Source organism: Raphanus sativus, chromosome 9 (genome assembly GCF_000801105.2).
Source record: "Raphanus sativus cultivar WK10039 chromosome 9, ASM80110v3, whole genome shotgun sequence".
Taxonomy (NCBI): domain Eukaryota; kingdom Viridiplantae; phylum Streptophyta; class Magnoliopsida; order Brassicales; family Brassicaceae; genus Raphanus; species Raphanus sativus.
In genome coordinates this window covers 25,503,183-25,522,516 of record NC_079519.1, presented here as the reverse complement: position 1 = coordinate 25,522,516, position 19,334 = coordinate 25,503,183, and the positions used below count along the sequence as shown (strand labels likewise).

The 19,334-nt window shown below is 32.9% G+C and overlaps 4 protein-coding genes across 6 annotated transcripts; 2 read left to right on the top strand and 2 right to left on the bottom strand.

Annotated features, from left to right (window-relative positions):
• Positions 1 to 148: 148 nt before the first annotated feature.
• LOC108828228 (transcription factor HBI1-like) lies at positions 149 to 2,180 on the top strand. Of its 2 annotated transcripts, XM_018601844.2 has the most exons (6): positions 149 to 780; positions 858 to 1,058; positions 1,138 to 1,272; positions 1,354 to 1,425; positions 1,513 to 1,653; positions 1,747 to 2,180. In XM_018601844.2, exons 1-6 carry the CDS (start codon positions 391 to 393, stop codon positions 1,801 to 1,803), a joined length of 996 nt encoding a protein of 331 aa, XP_018457346.2. In that variant the 5' UTR covers positions 149 to 390; the 3' UTR covers positions 1,804 to 2,180. The 2 variants fall into 2 exon arrangements, with proteins under 2 accessions (XP_018457346.2, XP_018457344.2); XM_018601842.2 differs by having other exon boundaries at positions 1,513 to 2,180.
• A 6,723-nt stretch (positions 2,181 to 8,903) lies between these two features.
• On the bottom strand, positions 8,904 to 10,068 carry LOC108823491 (phosphopantetheine adenylyltransferase). The gene is made up of 6 exons (XM_018596712.2): positions 9,912 to 10,068; positions 9,771 to 9,842; positions 9,557 to 9,616; positions 9,379 to 9,473; positions 9,229 to 9,298; positions 8,904 to 9,141 (listed from the first exon to the last, which is right to left on the bottom strand). Exons 1-6 carry the CDS (start codon positions 10,017 to 10,019, stop codon positions 9,025 to 9,027), a joined length of 522 nt encoding a protein of 173 aa, XP_018452214.1. The 5' UTR covers positions 10,020 to 10,068; the 3' UTR covers positions 8,904 to 9,024.
• Positions 10,069 to 10,441: 373 nt separating this feature from the next.
• LOC108823490 (uncharacterized) lies at positions 10,442 to 12,299 on the bottom strand. Its single transcript, XM_018596711.2, has 4 exons — positions 11,444 to 12,299; positions 11,258 to 11,360; positions 10,934 to 11,118; positions 10,442 to 10,840 (listed from the first exon to the last, which is right to left on the bottom strand). The coding sequence occupies exons 1-4, from the start codon at positions 12,049 to 12,051 to the stop codon at positions 10,567 to 10,569; spliced, it is 1,170 nt and encodes a 389-aa protein (XP_018452213.1). The 5' UTR covers positions 12,052 to 12,299; the 3' UTR covers positions 10,442 to 10,566.
• Positions 12,300 to 15,292: 2,993 nt separating this feature from the next.
• On the top strand, positions 15,293 to 17,734 carry LOC108824196 (soluble inorganic pyrophosphatase 2). 2 transcript variants are annotated; one of them, XM_018597568.2, is made up of 9 exons: positions 15,293 to 15,471; positions 16,165 to 16,322; positions 16,447 to 16,475; positions 16,558 to 16,623; positions 16,794 to 16,901; positions 16,983 to 17,048; positions 17,123 to 17,243; positions 17,321 to 17,402; positions 17,489 to 17,734. In XM_018597568.2, the coding sequence occupies exons 2-9, from the start codon at positions 16,178 to 16,180 to the stop codon at positions 17,529 to 17,531; spliced, it is 660 nt and encodes a 219-aa protein (XP_018453070.1). In that variant the 5' UTR covers positions 15,293 to 15,471; positions 16,165 to 16,177; the 3' UTR covers positions 17,532 to 17,734. The 2 variants fall into 2 exon arrangements, with proteins under 2 accessions (XP_018453070.1, XP_056849814.1); XM_056993834.1 differs by having other exon boundaries at positions 15,349 to 15,466.
• Positions 17,735 to 19,334: the final 1,600 nt, after the last annotated feature.

The following is a 19,334-nucleotide window of genomic DNA, read 5'->3' as shown; positions in this document are numbered from 1 at the left end:
TTTTTAAGGGAGTATTTATGTCTAGAGGTATGTTGAGGTAACCAATATGTAAATAAAATTAATATACAAAGGAAGGTAGAAAACAAAAGAAGTAGGGGACCTCTGTGTGTAGGTCAATGTTGTTTTCTATTTAAAGCTAAGAAGAATGATCTCAATGTATTAGTTTGCCCACCTCTTTCATCTTTGCTAAGCAATCTACCCAAACAACATTACATAAACGTAAATCTTTTACTTCTTCATACATTTATAGCAAATCCTCTTTTCCCTTAACCAACACACAACAAGAAAAGAAAAAATCAGTCTTTTTTCCCCATTGTATATTCTGTTTGTACTTTTTGTCTCACTTTTATACACATTAATTCAAGCTGAGAGATTTCTGCAGAGAACAACATGTTGGAAGGTCTTGTCTATCCAGAAAGCTTGTCCTTAAGCTACGCGGACATGTCTGTACCTGAAAGGCTTAAAGGGATGCAACAGCATCAGCAAATAGAAGTTTTGTCTCAGAGCAGTAATGATTCACCCGAACTTCTTCAGATACTTCAGTTCCATGGAAGCAACAATGACGAGTTGTTGCAGAGTACCTTCAGCCATTTTCAAATGCTTGAATCTGGTTTTGGAACAAAATATAACATGGATTTTGGTCCTTCACATGAAGCTATGGATGGCTGCATTTCAAGAACAAGTAGTTGCCAGATAGACCCAGCGGATACAATGGGGGTTATGTTGAAGAACAGTGTAGAAAGCAGAGCTATTTCCTTGAAAAACAAGAGAAAATCAGAGGTTTGTTTTATCATATTTTGGTTTGAAAGAATGTTTTGAAACATAGTTTTTGATTTTCTAATATATTTATGTCTCAGGTCAAGACAAGGGAAGAGGAAAAGACAGATAAGAAGATCAAAGTAGAGGCTGAGACAGAGTCAAACATAAATAACAAGGAAGCATCTTCAGACACTTCAAAGGAGACATCAAAGGGAGATTCAGAGATCCAGAAATTGGATTATATCCACGTGAGAGCTCGTCGAGGACAAGCCACAGACAGACACAGTTTAGCAGAAAGGGTAATAAAAGTGTTTCAAATAACTTTCTTGTGTAACAAGGTAAAGAAATTCTAAGTTTAAAATAGATTTGCTTTTGCAGGCAAGAAGAGAAAAGATCAGCAAGAAGATGAAATATTTGCAAGATCTTGTCCCTGGATGCAACACAATCACTGGGAAAGCTGGTGTGCTTGACGAGATCATCAATTATGTTCAATCTCTCAAGAGACAAGTTGAGGTAAGTAATCAAACCAAGATCATTTGTTTCATCACTAACCAAAGTTCGAAGTCTATATTTTTAAGTGACAAACTCTTGCAGTTCTTGTCGATGAAACTTGCAGTCCTAAACCCAGAACTCGAGCTTGCTGTGGAAGATTTATCTGTAAATCAGGTGAAATTACTCTCTCTAAGACCCTCAAGATCTTGTTCATGAACTTTATCATAATAACCTTTTCATCATTTCACTATGGAATTTCAGTTTCAGGCTTACTTTACAAATTTTCCAGTAGTAATTGCTTCAAAACCATCAGTAATGGTTGATTTACCATTGTTTCCACTAGACCAGCAAGGATCTCTAGATCTATCAGTGATAAATCCGAACCAAACATCTATTGACGCTGTAAAATTTATCAATCTGAAAACTTCTCTCATTATTCTAAGTTCTTGTTACTTGTCTGGAAAGTAACATGTCTCTTATATCTCTTTGCTTCAGCCATCTGCAAGCTGGGAAACTCAGTCACATAGTCTCTTTGCTTCAGTACTAAGATAAGATCTATTGAAGCAACCAAGTTGACATCATCAAAATCAGAACAATATATGTCCACTATATATGCTGATCAAAGTGACAATTTCGCTGAGAACAAAAATCCAGCTTCTGCATTATCCTTTGATCCTTTTTCTGATATTTAAACCAGAAGAACTTAAGTATCAATTTAATGATCATGTATCCATCACTCTTTGTATATAGATCATATTATGTTTTAATGTGTAAGATAAGATATAGAGAGAAAGAGGGTAAATAAATACTATGTTTTAAAGTTTTTATAGATGTGTGATATGTCATGTGTAGAAGAAGAAAAAGAAAAGTCTTGTGATGCTACAATTCCTTGTTGGATTATATTAATCTGGAAGCAAGTTGTTCAACTTTTTCTTCTTTTTTGTTCTGCAAGTTGTAAAAATCCGATCTTTCTACGATCGCATTGTCAACTAAATTTAGCCATCATTCGATATGTTTGCTTTTGACCATTAGGCTGCTGTCTAGTAAATTTTTAGACCATCTCAAATGGTACCTTATTTTGTGTTAATTTTTTAAAAATTATTTTTTAATCTTTTATATAATTTTTATATCATAAAACCTCAGTATTTGTTTGTAATTTAAAGAAATTATTGTTACTTTCGTAAAAAGTAAACTTATGTAGATAAAGAAGATTTAATTAAAATAAAATCATATTTAGATGAAATTTTAAGTTTTATAAAATAATAACCATTATTTAAAAATTAATAAAAAGAAGTAATAACATAATATATTTGAAATTACTTTTTGAGTAGAAAAATGAAGGAAGAGCAAAATGTAAATTCATTTTAAGCTTACTTCATTTTCAGGGGGAAAATGAGAGTAGTGCCCTTATTGAATTCACTGTTAGGTCACCATGAATTATCAAATTCGTTGAATAATTTGGATGATCAAGTAAACATCTACATTCATAGAAACTTAAACTATTTAACCTAACTCTCTTTTTCTGGAGACTAGATCTTACATAAATCGAACTTGTGATCTCTAAAATTCATACGCTTACTGTAACTATAAAACTTAACTATAATGTCAATTCATTGGACCAATTATTCAAGTAGATAATGTACAGATAAGAATCATAGAAAGGAATCAAACCAGAGACTATTGAACACCAAGTACTAGTTTTACAAATAATAAATATCAACTGATTACTATAAGGCTCCAAAAACATTTCTAAAGTATGTTGTGATGTACCATTGTTCAAAAAATAGCTAGACAAGAATTAGGCGTGTATAGAGGACTATTGTTTAAGTGGACATCTAAACCGTTTTTTGAACGCCAAAATCATTTTTCTAAACTGTTCTTTAAAACTAGTTTCATTTAAATTTGATTTGATTTGCCAAAAAAAAAATTTGATTTGCCGTCTAGGAAAACATTTAGTCGCTACCTAAACCGATCTTTATAACATTGTTTTATAAACGGACTATCATGACATGCAGTCTAGTGGTTAATGTTTTTTTTCTTTCATTTTTTCATTTTTAGTGGTTTATATGCTATTGTGACAAAAAAAGTAGCAATAGATACACAAATTATATACTTACATATTATAGTTTTCTCACTACCTTTCTTAAATTCTTCATGCATTTAAACAGATTACAAATGTCAAATTATATACTCAAATATTATAGCTTACCATCATATCGACTTTAGATTTGTTGGCTTGATAACATTCAGCTAACCATTTTCCACCACTTTTTTTATATGGTGTTACTGATGCTGACACAATTCTTCCTAGATATTATCATAATATGTTTTCTAAAAGTAGCTTTCAAGCTAACATATGGGTCAATGTTCTTTTCTCATATCAATTTTTCCAACCAATGATCTAGATCATGTATGAGCTGTCTGGTTTTGACAAGATATTATCCATAACAAAATGGAAAACTAGAGGTAGTTTTTGAAGAATGAGAGTAGTTAAGAAATTTGAGAGGATCGAAGGATGAGAACCTGGTTGCAGAGATATTTAACCAAAGTGGACCTTCTTATGTTCTATCTCTTTCTGTGAGATTTTATTTTTCTATATTTATTGGAATCTCTTACATAATATTTAAAACTCCAAAAGTAAAAAAAATTTGAGGTGTCGTTATCATAAAAATTGAAAGGATTTTTTTTTTTTTTTGCTTTTGGAAATACATGAAATTTAAATAGTAATTGTATATAATTTTAGTGTTGTAAACATCATTTAAACATGTGTTTCAAAAAAAAAACATCATTTTAACATTATTTATGAAACAGTTTCTTATAATTTGTATATGCATTGTTGCGACATTAATTCTCAACAATAAAAATAGGAAATGACTTTACACACACACACACACATATATATATATGCCATCAATTTAGTTATGATATATACAAATTCTATAGAGATTATTTGTGAACTGTTTTTTCTCAAAATTTGATTATGTGTCATCAGTATATCAATTTTCAGAAAATGACATAAATCAAAAAATAAATTGACAGGACATCAAATTCATTGTGACATATACAATTTTTATAAATATTTCATATTTATAAAGATTTTAAAATATGATAATGATTAATAGTTTTTATATCACTATCAAAGTAAAATTCCTTTATAAATTTTCATATTATTAGCAAAATTATTCAAATATGGAAATGGTTAACAATTCATATACTACAGTTATATATCACATTAATGAATTAAACTAATATAATTTTAAATATTAAAAAAATCTTCCTCAACTTATATAATTATAAAGATTATGATGTCTTTTATGTTTTTCCCCATATAACCATCAATGAAAATTAATGATTTGATTACTGTTTTAATAAAATTATTTTAAGCACACTTACAATTAATTTTAATATATAAATGTAATATTATATGTATTTTTGTTTTCCTGATTCTGTTAATTATTTAATTTTATTAAAGTTTCAAGGAACTTATTTTTTGAAGAAGTAAAACTAAAATTAAATTTTAAAAGATAATAAATTTATTTGTATTATATTAAATTTACGACTACTTATTCTATGTCTATTATTTTATATATATATATATATAATATATGTCAATTAGATTTTTTTTATTTTAGTTAAAATATGTTAAACTGGTAAAAATCAATTTTTTCTTAACCTAATGAAATGATAAACTTAAATACAATATCAAACATTTAACTATCAACAAAATTGTGGTTTGATTAGTGTTGTTTTGACTTTTTATATGCTGATCACACTTACAATTTATATATATATGTTTATAAAAAGTATATATGATATATAAGTTGATATAGATTTTATTTATTTCTAGTTATATTATTAGTTTAATTGTTTATTAATATGTACATATATTTTATATTAATTTGTAGGCATTAATATAATTCTTAGATTTATGGTTACATTTTTATAATTCCCTATCTATCTTCTATCTTAAATATAAACAACTGGGATAACAATAACTCTGTTTTAGTTTTCATCACCACCAGCCTTCCAGTCTGATGAATTTTCGTCTGGCTGAATTGCAAAGAAGAACATAAATTTAAATTCTAATAATTGATAGTAAGAAATAATAAATCTTTTTTTATCTAGTTAGGTAATATTTAACATATCTTGACTGTAGGTTATTAGTTTCAGACTCATCAAGATTTTATAGTACCTAACTTTATTTGTAGAAAACTGTAAAACTAACAAAACATGGAGGTAAATCTAAATAATCATATTATGAGGGGAATTGTTATTTTATCTTTTTTTTTTGAAAAAAAATTATTTTATCTTATAACTACAAAATAAGGAATATCAATTCGTGATATACATATTTCAGCATCTCTAGATCGATGACATTGACATGTGCTCGCTCTAACTGAACCGCAATGTCACCTATTGCTTCGCATTCAATTTTACGTTCACTATACATAACAAACAATGTTATGTCATTTAAATTCTATACATAATATATTATTATATATGTTATTCCTCCAATTTTGAATAGGAAAACTTAGAAAAGCAAGATCATTTTCCTTTGTTACAGAATTCTAAATAAATTGAATTGGTGTAGAACTAATCATCATGCTACGACTAAAATAAATAGAAATTTAATAAAATGATGTTCAAACCTATTTAAAAAAATCTATAATTATATTATTTCTCACAAACATAAATTTTGAAGTCAGTCTCCTATGAAGAATATCAGCAAATCTAGAAGGATAGACGTACAAAGAAAATAACACATGATGAAAGGATTGAACTATGGTGGATATATATAAAAACTATGGTGGATATATTGAATTTGAGTTGAAATTTTTTATTGGTTGTCCTGATTCTACAAATGTTTGTATTTATCTTGAAATATTTTATATCATAAGGTTTTTTCCAGAAGTCATTGAAATTTTATTTACTAGATGTTTAAATGAACTTGTTTAGTTCGGTTACCAGTGAGCTGATATTTGGCCCGTGTGTTTCTCTTCACATGAAAATAGTTTTCAATACATTCATGTCGTAGATAGCCAATTTATATTGTCACCTAAACCGAAAAGGTACTCACATCCACCATATCAAAGTTTATGGCCCTAGACCATGTGTCTCCATCTCCGACTTAAACTGCACATTGTTTACTGTAATTTGAAGTTAAACTTACATTCGCCAGATCAAAGTTTACAGCCCTATACCCTGAATCATATGCCATCCATTTCAGTTTATTTCACAGAAGTTTTTCACTTATATGCCACGCTGAGATGAGAAAATTGATAGGTGAAATTGGAAATATTATTGAAAAAGTATTCTACATCAAAAATTGGAAGGGACATTAAGTAACATATAAGATAGATGGACTAATCCATCTATCACTCATTCATTTTAGTTTGAAACTCCATCTAACTGAACATGGTATCAGATACTAATCTATGCAATCCACTCCGATCCACATTTGATCTGATCCAAAGTTGGTCCATCGATCATTAATCCGAACATTCCGATATTGGCTCTCAAAGAACCATCATCTTGAAGGGAGTATTAGAGACAAAATATCTATAACAAAAATTGGAAGATACATCAGGTTGAAAACTCATCTAACTTAACACGAAGAACATGGAGTGTTGAAGATAATTGTTATTGGATCACTAAGAAAGAGGCTAAATGTCACATTAGGATGTAAAGCTCAGAGTTTCATATGTTGAGGCACCAGCACTGCAATTGCAAAATGAAATGACTGAAATAGCAAGTGATCAGCCAATCATTTAATTTAAAGATAAATCAATGATCCATTTTTAGAGAATATAATATTTGTTGATTTATTAGTATCTCCTATATATTAAAGGAAAAACATTTAAAAAGTTATAACCTATAGTTTATACTAATTAAAAAGTGTCCTGCTGAGTTGTCACGTAATTAAAATATTATTTTTTCTTACATGGCGGCTTGAGAATCAATTGAGAATTTTGTTAGTTCAAAATTAAATTCCTAGAGCATGTTAAATTATATAATATGTGATTATAGACCATTCATTTATTAAATTGAAATTTATTATCTATTTTTTTCTAAAATAAAATCTACGGAATTACTTAATGTGATTAAAGATATATATGATAATTGATATATATGATAATGTGATTAAAAAAATATATATGATAATTGATATTTGCTAAAAGTCTGTATATTTTCTATAATTTTTGTTTAATTCTTTATTATTATAATAAATTATACAATTACATTAATCATATAATTAAAATTTAGATTTTTTGTATATGTTGTATTTTGAATTTTTTTTAAACGAGTATAAATTACTAAAACTGTGAAAAGTCTCACATAAACTTTTGTGATCAAGGTTTAGTTTCTTATGTAATAATATATAATTATTATAAAACTACATGAATAAATAATTTTATTTTAATAGGTGCTTATGTTAATATATATATATCATTTGAAAATACATACTTATATTTTGATATTTGCATTGAACATATATTGGAGTTAATATTTTAGTGTTGAAATCTTTATTGTTTTCTTTAAATGATTATAAATTATTGAAATCACTATGCATCCCACATTAAAAAAACAATTCGTTGGAGTAAAATTTTGTTACACTAATATGCAAATAATTATAAAATCATATGAGTAGAAACCTCATTTAATAAATATTCATATTAAAAGTATACTATATATATATGTATGTTAATATCATTTAAATTTAATTATACATAATATACATAGATAAATTTGATTGTTTTAATATTTTACCCTAAAATTATTGTGAACAAACAAAAGTGATTGTTTAGTTTATATGAGTACGCCAATTTATTACATAATATTAACTGATTTCTTAGTTATTTAATATATATAATTATTATTTTATTATTTCATAATATGCAGAAAAAACATAAAATAAGTAATAAATATAAAATATTTATCTGCACAAGACCCAGATCTTAACATAAGTATGTATCTCTTTAATAATTTTAAATCTTAAACATTTCTAAATCTCATGTAAAAAAAGAACAAAATGAAAATAAACTCCAAAATTAATATTTATATCGAACAATAACTAAAATGAAAAAAGCAAACATAAAAAGGAAAAAAATATTAAAGATAGATAGGATTGGCACGTGAATGTAAATTTTTTATAACCATAATTAACTTTTTATAATCATAGTTTCATTGTAACCAAATAGTAGGTATGAGATTCTTTGGCCTAAACATTAAGTTTTATACGAGAAATGATTTTTTGACCTAAAATATTTTTAAAATGGGATCATCGTCATCATTAAACAAATTATGTAATTAACAAAAAAAAAAAAAATTTAAAGGCCAAATATATTAATTTGATTAAAAATATAAATTTTATTTTTATACAATATTTTTTAAATAATTTTCATATAAATTGCGCATGTCTTATCTTATCCTAGTTTAACTATTAATAACTACAGTGTTTTACATATCAACCAACTGATTGATATGAATAAGTGTTTTACGATTTAGTGACTAATGATTTAGTTTCCTGACTAAATGGTCAACCTAGATATAGGTTTAATAGTTAACTAACTATTTGAGTTATGATCTTTAATGTATAGACTCCAATACACTTGAAAATTTATACTAAATTTTCAATCAAGAGTAATCAAATATTCACCAAACAAGAAATCAGAACTATTTCAACGAGAAGCAATTAATCGAACATTTTCAGTCAATATACAAACAAATATATTCAAAAGTTACAAACAAAGTTGATCTTTACAAGTTCCAAGTTCATGATGTTTCTTGTTCAGCATGTTGTTTCTGTGTCTCAGCCTCTAACTTCCTCAGAGTAGTCGAACTTATCTTATTCCCACTTGATCCATCAGAAACTATTTCCACAATCTCGATCTACAAGGAAGAAACAATAAGGGTTTGATGATTGAATCTTTTCAAAACGCATCACAAGGTTAAGGCTGGCGAATAAAGAAGATGAACCTTGAGTTGAGAAAGACCTCTTTCTGCTCTCTTTCTGTTAACTGACAAGCCACCAGGTAATGTCTCTTTGCTGCAGATTATGATTAGTTAAAGCCACGGATGTGAACAGAAAAAAAAAGAGATTAATAAACAAACACAAGGTTAATAAACCTGACAACAATAGCTTCCAACGATTCATCGACAATAGAAGGACCATATGGATCAGTAATGGGCTCGGTTTGTACAACCAGCTCAGGTTTGATAGACTACAAATACAAGAAAATGTAGTTCTCTTAACTCATATCTTTTTTTTGTCACATGGGAGTAAGAAGACTATTCAATTAATTACCTTGACATAGTTCTCCACATTACGCATCCTTTCTTCAATTGGTTGTATCCTCTCTGAGAACTGTACACACAATAGAGTGAATTAATAAGAGCTCAGCATCGAGACATCTAACCGGAAACCTTCTGTGTGAAACAGAGACTTCTCTTTCTATTCTTATGCACACACTATCATGATCCCTACTTGAGAATAGGTTCAGAGGGAGTGTTTGGCTTACTTGCTTGCTCGTCAACATAGGGCCATCACATACTCCAACCACTAATCGTTCCTTGGTCAGTTCCACCGCCGCCTGATTCGATAAAATTTCGATTCGATTCTTAAAAAAACTCATACATACGAGAGAAAAACAACAACTAACCTTGAGGAAAGTCCGATGCCCGTCGTGCAATCGATCAAACGTACCGCCCAGAACGACCGCATCGAACGGATTCGCCGTTGAAATCTTTGAATCTTCCGCTACTGCCATTTTCGCCGGAGAAAGACCTTTGAATCGCTCGTTTGTATCTCATTTTTTCCCGGTTCGATCTGGTTTGATCATTTATAACCGAACCAGCTAACCGGATCGGTTCAACAAAATATGGATCCAGACTCGTCGAAGAAAACAAAATCACTTGTATGAACCCAATCGAACCGAAATTTCAGTTCAAATTTGATGTAATTCTGTAAATTAAGAAAATCTCAGCTAACGGTTTGATTTGATAATCGGTTAGTTAGTTTTTTCCATTTAAAAATAATTATATCTAAACCATATCAACTCCGAACCGAACTAATTAGATTGTAAACCGAATAACTCAATTTATGGACTGCTTCGATTACTTCAGTAGATTTTCATTAACCAATACCGAATTTTTTGTTCGGTCCAACTCGGCACAATATTGTTCTACCGAATTAACCCCAAAGCTAACCATTTGAACCGAATCCGCAACTTTTAGAAGAGCAGATTTAGAAACAGAATCATTCAGCCAAGACAAAATAAACGAACCAGGCCACAAAAAAGATCTATGTTCTCAAAATCAGACAGCGTGCTGCTGCTTTGTTGGCTTGAAGCACTCTTGCAAGAAGTTGTGAAGCTGCGAGGAGTACAAGTCTGGAAAGTTACGGTAGTGATCAACATGAGGAGACGACTTGAAATTGAAAGAGTGTACGTTTCTCCCAATCATCCGCTGTTCTTTGATCCTCGTCTCTACGGAATGACAAGGAACAACTTTGTCACCAGAGCTGTAAAGATAAAGCTGAGGGCATGGAGGATGGTTTCCATAGAGTTTCCGGGTGATCCTGTTTAGCCTCCTACAATAATACACTCGCGAACCGATGACTAACCAGTACCAAGTCAAAAAGAAGCAGATGGGTGCATACAAAGTAGAGTGAAAGCTAGCTTACATGTTGACCTCTGGGATGTTTAAGACAATGGGGAATAGTTTCTCTAGAGATGATAGCATCATGCTTTCGATTCCTAGAGGTTCCTTCTTTTGCTCAACTTCTTCGTTTCCGGGACTGTTTGGTTCTGTGTTTATAGTGGAACTACGCTTCTTCAATATAGCAGCAGTAAAACCAGCTGCCCAAATCTGCAAGTAAACCAGGAATCTATGGAGTTGAATCTTCATAATAACATACTCATTGCTAATCTGTGCCACTCGAATGATTTAACATGTGTATAAAAACTCTACTGTTATACTTAAGGGTCTTGGTTTTAAAAGTTCAAACCTTGGTATCTAGAGGATCTGCTCCTCCAGAATCAATGATACAACCCTTAATCTTTTCTACTAACTCTTGTCTGCCCACAAAGCTCTCCAACAAGGCACCATAGCTGCCACAAGAACAACACTAATGAGTAAAAAGTGTTTGCCTACAAACACAACGTAGAAGGACGAGATTGATAATCAAACCTACACAAGCCAACCAGTGTTACTGAAACTGTGGAACACCAAGCACTTCTCTCTCCCGTCCTCTTCTTTCTCCGACACCCAGTTAACTAATTCGTTCCCGAACTCATCAATCCGCCGCTCGAGCCTCCGTCCGAGATCAAACCTGAGCAAATCGCTAACGTCGACGGTGAAAGTAACGGCGTTGATCCCTCTGGAGTTGTACCACTCGACGTACCTCCTCAGGTGCTTCGCTTTCGCTCCTAACCAGCCGAGGAGAACCACCGTCGTCTCTCTCCCGTTCTCGCCGAACGTGTTGTTCGCGCTTCCTCCTCCTCCGTTCAGGGTGGGCCGTGGAGGAGCTCTGGTCCAGACGGCGGCGGCGTCTTTGGGTTCGGATCGGAGCGGGTTGGCGTGAGCGGCGGAGTTCTGGAGATGGGGGGGATTCGAGGTGGTGAGGGAGAAGAGAGATTTGAAGAGGTTGGGACTCGAGGGAAGCGAGGAGCAGCGTATACGAGCGACGGCATTGCGAGAGGGAGAACGGAGCAATAGTGGATCTGGATTTACGTTGATCTTGGTGAGAAGGAGACGACGATGGAGAGCACAAGTACTGAAGATTCGTGTGGTTGCTTCCATGGCGAAATCTTCGTCAGACTATCTCACGATTTGGAAATTGAAAAAGAACATATTCAGGAAAGTAGAGACTCTGTCTGGGCCAGCGGGTTTCGTTTATATGGTCTGAGAAGAAGTATCATTTGTTAGGATGTGTGAAAGAGATTTCTTGAGAAGAATTAGTGAGAGTTTGAGCTGCAAAGACATCCACTAAGACGCTCGGATGTGTTTTTTCTATCTTGGTGCTTCCTATGTTTCATTACAGCTACCTCCATAGAGTCTACACATTGTTCATGATGAATCAAAGCGAAGCAAGTATACATATATATACTAGACTCTAGATGGTGCTCTCATTGATATAATATGAAATATATGCTTCCGTTTCTTGTTTCTTACATATTTGATTATGGCCAGTTTCATCACAAACCAAGCACACTCTACCTAATGTGTTGTTGGAAGTGGGTTTACCTTTACCCTCTACAAACCCGGTCCAGGAATCTGGCTAAATAGTCTAAAGGTCCGCTAAAAAACAATGGGCTTATAAAGAATGAAAACTCATTCCAGAAAGAACTTTTTACATTCTGACCCACTTTCTCACTTTCCATTTTCACTATAAGTCACTTATAGCTTGTGACATACTTTCTGTTGAGAGAAAGACTACAATGTCCTCTAACTAGAGGAAGAAGAATATTAACTGTGTTCTTCATATTTCACAAACCGGATCCACATCATTTTCTTTTCAAAATTCGAAATCCACTGGGTCCATCTTATAGATATGTCTGCTTTACCATCACTTTCAAACTCTAATTTTTTGTTTCATCTTCTTTCTCAGAACCACTTTTTCACCTTCTCTAGGAATGTCTCTTCCGCTTTCTTCCCGAATAGATATCTTTGATTAGGTGACGAACAAGACCCGGAGGCTGTACCTCTTCCTCCTTCTCTTGATTCTTCTTTGTCGTCGATTCTTCTCCCAAAATATCTAGAGATGGCGTTTGTCGTCGAGAACACATGTCTCAAGCCTACTTAGATCATCTCTGGGAAGCACTCCGACACCATTCACCGCGTGAAATCAAGTCAAACGCCATTTTCGTTTCTTCAAAGGTTAGGGTTTCGATTCAAAAAGTCAGATTTAGAACTCCGATACCGAATTCGTTACCATCTTCATCATGGGTCACTTCTAAAGATTCAAACTTTTGGTTTGGTGTGAGTCAGAGGAAGAATCTCGTCAGGGCATCATTGAAATGTAGCGACGAGAAGTCTCCGTATGACACCCTTACCCACGGTAAATTTAAGAGCTTTTTGTATCTAACAGTTTCATTTCGTTGGTCAGCTCCTGTGGATCTCAAGATTTTATGCTATGAACTTTCTGTCAATGAATAATAATAGAAAACAGAATCATTTGTGTTGTCTTTTATATTTTGATTCCTGTTTTTTACCAGTTTCTTTAGTGAATCCGCCCCTGATCTCAAGTTCCTTAAAGCTATAAAGTTGTTTTCTCTCCGAAAGACAACATATTTTGCGTTTAAAGACATGTAGGATCCTTGTGTATCTCTTTGAAAGTCACCACCTTTAGAGATGCATTGTCTTGTTACATCTCTGAGTTCTGATTTTTAATTGTTTGATTATGGTCTCTGAACTTTTTTTTTGGGAGGGGGGTTCGTTTTTAGCATTAAGTTGTTTAGATCTTCAATTTGCCATTTATTTCGAGTTTTGTAAGCTTCTGTACAAAACCTGAGGTTTATGTAACCGTTTTCATTTCTTGGCAGGACACAACCACCTCCCATTTAGGCTGTTTGCGACTGCCTTGTAGGCTTGTACCCATGTGGGCGTCTTAAAATTTACTCTAAGCCTGACCTCTTAGCTTTAATCCGTCATGTGCTTCGTGACACTGAGGAGTTTGAGCGACATGTGGACGACAGAGTTGTGGACTAGTGACCTGTGGACGGGTTTTTTGTGGAAGGGTGAGTCGTGGACAGGTTTTTTGTGGAAGGGTGAGTCGTGGACGGGTGACATGTGGTTGGGTCAGCTGTGGACTGGTGAACTACGGGTGATCTGTGTACGTGCGAGTTGTGTAAGTGTGAGTTATGTAGGGGTGGGTTGTGGACGGGTGAGCCATGGAAGAGTTAATGTTATGGTTTATGTTTTTAAAAAAGTTTTTAGCTGTGTACATGACATTATCTACCTCCACTTCTATATAGTGGTGTCCAATACTATTAGGTTTCCTAGAAAATTATTAGATTGGATTTTAATGATTTTCCAAAGTTAATTTGTCACAAAGAAAATTCAGATCAGAGCTTCCTTACCTGTGAAAAGAAGCTATAAATACACTTTTACATTGTCATGTATTAACTTTTTAAAGCATCAGCCGTCGGATTTACAACCTTCTTTTTGATTGTGTGGTTTTTAATGTTGCAAAAAAGTCAGAAACTTTCATTCAAAAAAAAAAAGTCAGAAACCAAACCTACCAAATGAAAAAACTAACTAAACCGAACCAAGATGCAACTCTGTGATTCGCTTCATTAAGGGCAATTGTGTCAACAAACAACTTTCGTTTTCACGAAAGTATGCCACAAGCTGAAAGTGACTCTGAATATAAGGGAAACTCAAAAAGTGACCCATTAAGTAATCAACTTTTCCAGAAAACCTGTGTAGAACATTGCTTATTTGTTTCCTTTTCATTGATTTTATTTTTTTCTCAAATTAAAAATTAATTACTTAATAAAATTACAGTATAGTAATAATTTACGAACTATATACTCAAATTCAGATAGTTTCAATATGGTAGTTGAACACCCCTAGTGACCATGCTCTAAAGCTGGTTTGATCTCAGTCCCTCCATTCGAGATAGGGTGCCCAACAAAATCTTGAAAAATCCGAACCGAATATTCTCATTCTTCAGGGGTCCATAGAACCGAATATTAACTTTACATTTTTGATCACCCCTTCGATTCTAGCCTTTTTATCAAATCCTTTATCTCAGGCCCTTTTTAGCAAATAAGGAATTGTAGGGAAAAGAAATTAATGAGAAGGAAATCGCCTAATTCTCATGACACGCGTCATATCTTAGTTTGTCACTCGGATGCTTTGGCAACATCAGTGTCGTCCTTTTTCTTTCTTTTTCTCCCCTCGATTTTAGAAAGGTACACATTACAAAGGCCAATTACAGTAAACAAATTAAAAAAAAAGAAGCTAGGATAAAACCAGGTCCGTCAGATCCTTCCCTCTTTTCAAACTCAACGAACACGATCCGTCGCACGATTGACGATGAACAACAACCAAAGGAATTAGTGACGTCACCGTCTTCCTCCAACGTCCCATAAAGGAAGCGCCACACACACTCACTCACACACCAATACTGCTACTGTAACTGCTCTCGAAAGGAAGAAAAAAATTTTGCGTTACGGAATCTCTTATTCAGCTGCGCGATCGAATTGAATCTGTAAGGTAACATCTTCTCCGTTGATTATTCATTTTTGTTTATCTTCTGCTGTTAATGGTGGATTGATCGGAGCGGTTGCGCTGATTTTGAGCACAGTAAACTTGTACTGTTCGCCGCATCTGTGCTCTTGTTTCGTTTGGATTGCATCAGTTTCCCCGTTCTGGTCACTAGTTTCGATCGATCGATAGCATATAGGTTAGAGTGGGAGGTGCTGTAGTAGAGTGTTTCGATTTGTTTCGTTTCGATTATATCTGATTCTCCGTTGTGTTCACTGTTTCCGATGGATAGATGGTACATGTTTAGAGCAAGAATGGATCTGCGATATCTTTGATGCTATTCGTGCTGTAACATTGTTCAATAGATGATATATATAATCGCACCAGAACCGTATAAAGCGTAGAATAAGGTGTTTTTACCTTTTAGTTTTGGCGTAGAACCGTAATAAGCGTAGATTAAAGCGTATAAACCCGTATATAGTATTATCCTTGAATGACATCTTATCTTTGGCGCTTTTACCTTTTTAGTTTTGTTTGAAGTAATGTTTAGAAGATTGAATTCTATTGGAAGGAAGAAGGTGTTGCTGTTTTATCCTATGGTTAATTGCACGAATTGAGGATATGTTTCATTGCTTGGTTTGGTTTTATTATGCTTGGAATGCTTCACTTCTAGCGCTTATGGTTTTGCTATTTGAGTTATAGTGAACATATCGATATGGCTGATATCAAGGATGAAGGAACCCCCAAGAGCTCTGCTTCTTCCCCTCTGAGGAACCCTAATGTTACCCTTAACGAAAGGAACTTTGCAGCCTTCACACACAGATCAGCTGCTGCTCATCCTTGGCATGACTTGGAGATTGGTACCTTAAATCTTTGTTACTGATCATGTTTTGCTTTTCTTCTTATTGATTCATAATAAGCACCGGCATGTATGTATCCTTTTTCTTTTCATGAGAGTGTTGGTTTGATGGATATTGTATGTAGGTCCGGAAGCTCCTGCTGTTTTCAACTGTGTAAGCTTTTATCTCCTTTTGCACTGTGGAAGATTAGATCTTTTCAGAGAGTTTAAAACGAAATTTAACTTGTGTTTATCAGGTTGTTGAAATTAGCAAAGGTGGCAAGGTGAAATACGAGCTAGACAAGAACAGTGGACTTATTAAGGTACAGTGTCTTTACCTTGATTGAGTTCGGAACCTGTTGTTTGTTTCTGTGGTTGTATGTATCATTGCATATATGCAGAAGTCTTCCTTGTTACATGTATTTTGTCTGTAATATCAGATTTGAAAAGAAGAAAAAAAAAATCTGATCACTGAATAGTTTTATTCTCTAAGGTTGATCGTGTCCTGTACTCATCCATTGTGTACCCACACAACTACGGCTTCATTCCTCGAACCATTTGCGAAGACAGTGATCCTATAGATGTCCTCGTACTCATGCAGGTGCTCTCTCTCACTTTTCATTAGCTTCACTTGTTCTTGCTAACTTGAACAAACATATGGCAACTGATAGTTATTGTGTAGGAGCCTGTGCTAACTGGATCGTTCCTCCGTGCCCGTGCTATTGGGTTAATGCCCATGATTGATCAGGTAACAATCACTAAAACCCAAATCTCTATCTGGATGTATTACATTAGTAAGAAAACCATGGAATCAACTTGCAGGGTGAAAAAGACGACAAGATCATTGCAGTGTGTGCAGATGATCCCGAGTTCCGTCATTACAGAGACATCAAAGAGCTCCCTCCTCACCGTCTAGCTGAAATCCGCCGCTTCTTCGAGGATTGTATCCACAATATAACATCATATTTTGTTTTTGGATTATGCTTTTGTTCTAAGTTTTCACTTAACAGAAAAAAAAAGACAAGAAGAACGAGAACAAGAAAGTGGATGTTGAAGGTTTCCTCCCTGCTCAAGCTGCCATAGACGCGATTAAGGGCTCCATGTAAGTTTGTTTTCTCCAAATTATTTTGCATTTTACTCTGTTACCTTAGTCACAACAAACAATGTACTGTTTTGATGAAAACGCAGGGATCTTTACGCAGCTTACATCAAAGCCGGCCTGCAGCGTTAATGAACTACACCTACATGCTCGTTATAACTTGGTGCATTTTCGCAGTGTACATCGAAAAACTTTTGTTGCATTATACGCTTTCTATTGATGACGATGAAAAGTGCTAGTTTCAATCGTTAAAATTTGGAGATTACATGAAAAATGCCAATTTCATGAAAAGTGTCAGCTTCAAATTCAATCATGAAAAATGCCAATTTCAATCATTAGAAATGCTACTCCCATTTTTCTATTAATGATGTTTGCAAACTTTTCTTTGTCTTCTTATAGTTCACTGAATCACATCATCCCTTAACCGAGTACTACCTCCGCAAGAATTGTTCATAATATGAAATAGGATGATGATTTCAGACTTAATATATCCGAATATTTTTATTCAAAATATCTAAAATAATTCAAAATATTTAAGATTTTTATTTGAACCATCCTAATTTTTTGATATTTTACCTAAAATGTCTGATATTTAATTTGAATTACCTGAAATAATGATTATTCGATATTTTATCTATACTTGACATTCAATCTGAACTACCTGAAATAACATAACTGAAATCAGAACCAAATGAAAACTAATTTTTTCTAGATATTTCCGGTTCCTAGTTTTACTATTAAACTGAACCGAATTCAAAACTACCTGAACCTAAAATAGATCATGTAGTAAGTGGATCTTCTAGTCTCTCTGAGCTACCTGACATCTGAACTGAACCGATTGAACCGATATCCGATACAGTCAGTTATAGAACGCTGTTGCTTGTTCTTCTTTAGTGGAAAGCACATTTCTCCAAACTATGAAAGTTATGGTTGAGATATTAACTCAGTACTTGTTACGTGTATTCGTAGGCGTTCAACCTCATATGGGACATGAACATTCAAATATTGATCGATTTATGCTTGTAGGGTCCATTTTATGATTATTATTGAATAAAATGATATAATATATAAATTTGAAAAATGTATGTCCAAATAACTAAAACAAACATAAAATGTTTGGTTTGAATATTTTGATGGAGAATTGATAGATATTTCAAGTATTTTTTGGTGTTTTGAATATTAGTTAGCTATTTTGTATAATTATTTTTGCTACTTATATATATTTGCAGATATTTTGGACAATATTTCAATTGTTTTTCGTATAGTTTTGATAATTTTAGAAAATATATCTTCAATAATTAATATATTTATGTATATAATTTTTATTTGGATATTTTTGAATACTTGAAATATATTGGTTTGAGTCGAGTTCGATTCTGGTTCTAGATACCAAATTTTGAACCTATTCGGATATTCAACTAGCTTGGTTCGGATTAATACTTTTTTTAGATTGGGTTGGATTTGATTATTTGGATTAAAATATTTTTCCCAGCCCTACCTCGAGATCGAGAAGCCTGCTAATTTTTTTTTTATGTTTCTTTGTAATATATAATTAAAATGAACATGAAAAAGTAATAAAAGAAATAGTAATAACATATTTGTTATAAATATTATGTGATCTGCATTATATATAAAATCTTACATTTTACTTGTTTCCCAAAATTTACTTGTTCTCCAAACTAGCCCATAAAGTCAAAGTGACCAAATTAGTTTGCACTGAAGGTAATGGCGCAAGGCGAGTACTTGCATTTTTACATATACTTGATACTCGCTTTACTTTGAACGAGTAATGCATTTTTAGACTTGGTGTTTGCCTTGTCGAAAACGAGTACTTGTTATATCGAGTATTTGTCGCAAACTTACTTGTATGTTACTTGTCTTGTTCGATTACTTACTAGTGGGGTTGGGTACAGGACAAATACCCGAGATTTTTGC